The sequence below is a fragment of the Monosiga brevicollis genome, genomic scaffold, assembly GCF_000002865.3.
Source record: "Monosiga brevicollis MX1 MONBRscaffold_42 genomic scaffold, whole genome shotgun sequence".
In the NCBI taxonomy this organism is placed as follows: Eukaryota; class Choanoflagellata; order Craspedida; family Salpingoecidae; genus Monosiga; species Monosiga brevicollis.
Window position 1 is genome coordinate 218,360 of NW_001865079.1, and position 3,842 is coordinate 222,201.

The 3,842-nt window shown below is 58.4% G+C and overlaps 2 protein-coding genes across 2 annotated transcripts in view; one reads left to right on the forward strand and one right to left on the reverse strand.

The window, feature by feature from the left end:
* The window catches only part of MONBRDRAFT_34617 (uncharacterized protein), a gene marked incomplete at its 3' end in the record, with an annotated part of 1,239 nt that extends 690 nt beyond the window's left edge, over nucleotides 1–549 (forward strand). Inside the window, exon 4 of the mRNA XM_001750492.1 lies at nucleotides 226–549. Within this exon, the coding sequence (XP_001750544.1) occupies nucleotides 226–549 (324 nt within the window). The remainder of the gene's footprint in view (nucleotides 1–225) is intronic.
* Nucleotides 550–1,792: 1,243 nt separating this feature from the next.
* On the reverse strand, nucleotides 1,793–3,436 carry MONBRDRAFT_39206 (uncharacterized protein; the record flags this gene model as incomplete). The annotated part of the gene is made up of 1 exon (XM_001750516.1): nucleotides 1,793–3,436. One exon carries the CDS (start codon nucleotides 3,434–3,436, stop codon nucleotides 1,793–1,795), a length of 1,644 nt encoding a protein of 547 aa, XP_001750568.1.
* Nucleotides 3,437–3,842: the final 406 nt, after the last annotated feature.

Sequence of the window (3,842 nt, forward strand, 5' to 3'; positions counted from 1 at the left end):
TTGTGACAGAACCACTCGCCTGGACAGCAGCGCTCAGGTCTCTTCGCAAGTCCCCATTGCAAACATGGTAGAAGCCTTTGGTATCCGACGATACAGCAAAAATGCCGACAAGGTCTGTCAGGTGTATGCCGTGACACCTTCATGTCGCGCTGTGTGTGAAAGACGCTTGCGGCTCAACACGGCACCCTGTCCCCGCCTCACCCGGCCAATCCGCGGTTCCAACAGGCTCTCAAGGGACTCGAATGGACCTTGCAAAACCGATCAGAACTCCTCCCCGCCGCTACGACCGGCGGTGTGAGGGGGCCATCTGGTTCAGAACACACAAACATTGGTGCCTTTGGATCATCTCCCATGCCCCAACTGCTCTCCCCGCCACCCCCCAGCTCGCTCAACACAGCCGCCGGCCTGGTGGATGACATGGGTGCCCAGCTGCGAACAGCCGTACAAGCTACCCCCGTCGGCTTGACCCTGCTCACCGCCCTGGACGACCTCTGGCTCGACGTCCGCTCCCACTTTGGCAACGTCATTAGCTTTATCAAGGATGATTAAATCGCTGTGGGTTCATTGCCCCGCAGTGCCAGCGACCACCTCCTTGTCCCCACCCCCTTGTACCCACCCCTTCCTCGGTGGCTCCTGTTGTGTTCGACCCTTGCATCCCTGAACCGCACTGCGCACACACTCGCCATGCTATGCCGTCCTCCCACCGTTGGCTCAAACCTTTGGGCCGTGGACTTATTTCCGATCTGGCTTCCTTTTTCTTCTTTCCGTGGTAGACTCGGTGTGACTTGGGGTTGTTGTTTTTTTGCTTTTTTGTGTTGTGGCTGTTGTCTTTTGGTCTTATTTTTGTTGTTGCTGTTCTTGGAACGAGTCGCTACTCGATGCCAGTTCAGTTCCTGTGTCGTCCATCTTTGCGCGATGCGGCTGAGTGACAAACATGGATTTGCGGCAGCGCCGCACACTCTTTCCGCCCCTCGTGCTTTCCTTGTGATTGAATTTCCTCCACCGGGCGCCCAAGTATCTGATTCATTGGTGAATTGTTGGGGTCGTTGGTGGAGAGATTGCGCCACCGCACTGGTGCGCTGTCGCCAATAGAGAAAAGAATACCGTCATGACGTTGTAGCAAATCTGGCGTCCCTTTTCACCAGCCCATACTCACCGATCTCATGAGGCTTTCATACACCCATGCGCATGCAAGACTCTTAGATACTGCCCGGATCTACAAGTCTCGATCAATTTGTTGGCTGGTCACCACAAGGGTCGTTTGGACAGAAGCTCAAGCTTGTGTCCAGCCCAGCCGTGTAAGAAATAATAGGGAGTTGGGCAGTCCAGAGCTCTTCTTGCCCGGATGACCGCCCGAAAATCAAAAAAAGGGTTGGGGGGAATCCATGCCATTCATGCCGTACACACAAACAAGCAACAAAAATATTCAGGAGCAAAGTCAACACAACGCCTTGGAAGCGCGCTGAGATCTGACCACAGCACCTGGGTGAAATAACACTGCGAACAAATAATCTGGGACACCGGTCATAATGTGCAGGGTGGACAAAGTGCTCCAAGCACTGCACCAGCAAAGGACCTCTTGGCGTTTTGACTCTTAAACGCTCATGAGTCCGACGTGCACAAAACGTCCGACGCGGACAACAGGAAACGAAGGTGAAGGTGAAGTTGCCCAAAATCACAGGGCATTGGGCAATCATGGGACGGAGTAAGAAAAAGAAAAAATAAACTCTTGCTATCTTGCTTTTGGAAGGGAGGGTTCAAGGTTTGTTTGTAAAGGTCAAGGAAGGAAAAATCAGATGGGAGTACCCAACGCGGCCAATTGCTCCGGCGTCATGACCTCGCGCCAATTGGAATGGCGGCGTTGTTGGGTAATTTCGTGGCCCGGCGCCAATGCAAAGCCGTCAGATTGTGGGGCGGCTGAGTTGTTGGTGGGGCGATGGGAGGTGAGTGCAAGACCCTGAGGGCTCGGGGCCCGGGCAGGGATTGGAGCTTGCGGGCCAGCTTGGCGCTGAAGGGCTGAAGGCCCATGGCGCGGGGCCCAGGTGGATCCGGCATTGGCGGGTTGACGCCGATGCGCGGTGGGGGATTCTGAACCACGTGCGTGGGGAGGCACATAGCGACGAGCGTTGGTGCTCTGGGTGCGAGGGCGCTGGTCGGTGGGCATGGGGCGGCGCACTTGCTGGCTTTCGAGTGATTGGGCACGCCGACGAAAGTCATCTTCTTGGCGGGCAACAAATTGTTGGAGGTGGGGAACGTTGTGTGCACCGTCGTGGCTGTGGTCACGACCGTCACGTCGGGGGCCGGTGCTGTTAAAGCGGCTGCGTGGCACGGGCGAGGCCGTTTGGGAGCGGCTGCCCGAGGAAACCATCATGAGGGCAGTCGGGGAGGGGCAAGTGCCGAGCCGAATTTGTTTCTTGCGGGGCTTTTTGTACAAGACTCCAATTTGCAGGTCACGACGGCCCTCCATGGCAATGACGGCATCCATGGCCTCGTCCGCGTAGTCGTATTCCACGAGCCAGATGGGACCCGTGCGCTGGCGAAGGCTCGCGGGAAGGAGGTGCTCGTTGGGGCACACCTCGTGGACTTCGGCGGGCAGGGGGTCCTCCGGTTGGAGGCGACGGGCGCGAACAATGTGGCCAAAGTGGGCCAAGTGACGCGAGAGGTCGATCCAAGTACCATCAAAGCCTGTAGCGACGACGGTGGTGGAGCAGATGGAGGCGGCGTCTGACTTGACCGGAGGGGCACAGCGGCGGACGTTGAGACGATCGGGGGACAGTTCGACAATGTCGACGTCCTCAAGCGCTTCGGCGATGAGGTCAATGTCTTGGGTGAGCTTCTTCATCTTCTTGTATGCGGCTAGGGTGGCGATGGGTACCCAGCCGTCTGGGTGGGCCTTGGTGTGCTTTCGGAGAAACTTGTCAGTGGGGTAGTTGCGGTCGCCATAATAAAAGTTGACCTGCTTCTGGATGCGTGCAAGCATTTGGGCACGCTCTTCCTCAGGGGAAATGGGGACTTGGGGCGTGATGAGGTTGATGTTCTGCTCGTCGTGCTCAAAGGCGTCATCGTCGGCATCGTCCGGGCCGAGTGGCAAGGCGCTCATGGGCTGGTGGAGGAGGGCGTCGAGCTCGGCCTCTTCAAAAGAGCCATGAGCGCGGAGAAGGCTGCCGTTGGGAGGGGCTAAGTAGCGGGCCGAGGTGGCGGGGGCAGTGGGGTTGGTTTTTTGATGAGCCGGAGCGGACTCATTTGGGTGGCGGGGTTTTGGCTGGGAGGCTTGTTGACGCAATTCCACGCCAAGGTCGAGGGCCAGCTCTTCGCTTGACGCGTTGCCGGCAGGCTTGAGAGCGCTGCTGTGGTTCAGACCCGGGGGTTTCTGGTGATCAAGGGCGCTCGGGGCGTGGATCATGCGCATGGCGCTGCCGCTGGACTGAAGTGCCATGGCAAACGATTGACGGCGGAAACGCGCGTGGGGGCGGGGGAGCCAGGAGAGGGAAGGGAGGTTTCAAGCGGTCGGGCAATAGAAGAGATGAAAGGGCGCCAGGGCCAAGAGATTGGGATACGGCTGAGGGGTTGGAACGGGCGGCGCGGGCTCGGGACCGTCGCGCACGCAAAATGCCAGTCGATGGCGAGGGCGGTTGGCAAGGTGTGAGGTGGGCTGGTCAAGCCGGGGGCGGGCGGGGTGTCTTGGCTTGGGTTTGACTTTAAGCAAGCAAACGGCGTGGATGGGGCACTTGGATGAAGGAACAACGTGCACAGGGAGGGCCTCGACCAAGCTTGCTCGGAGGAGCGGACGGCTTGTCAAACAAGAGGCCAATGGCGAGCTGGTTGTTCGTGTGCAAGAGGAA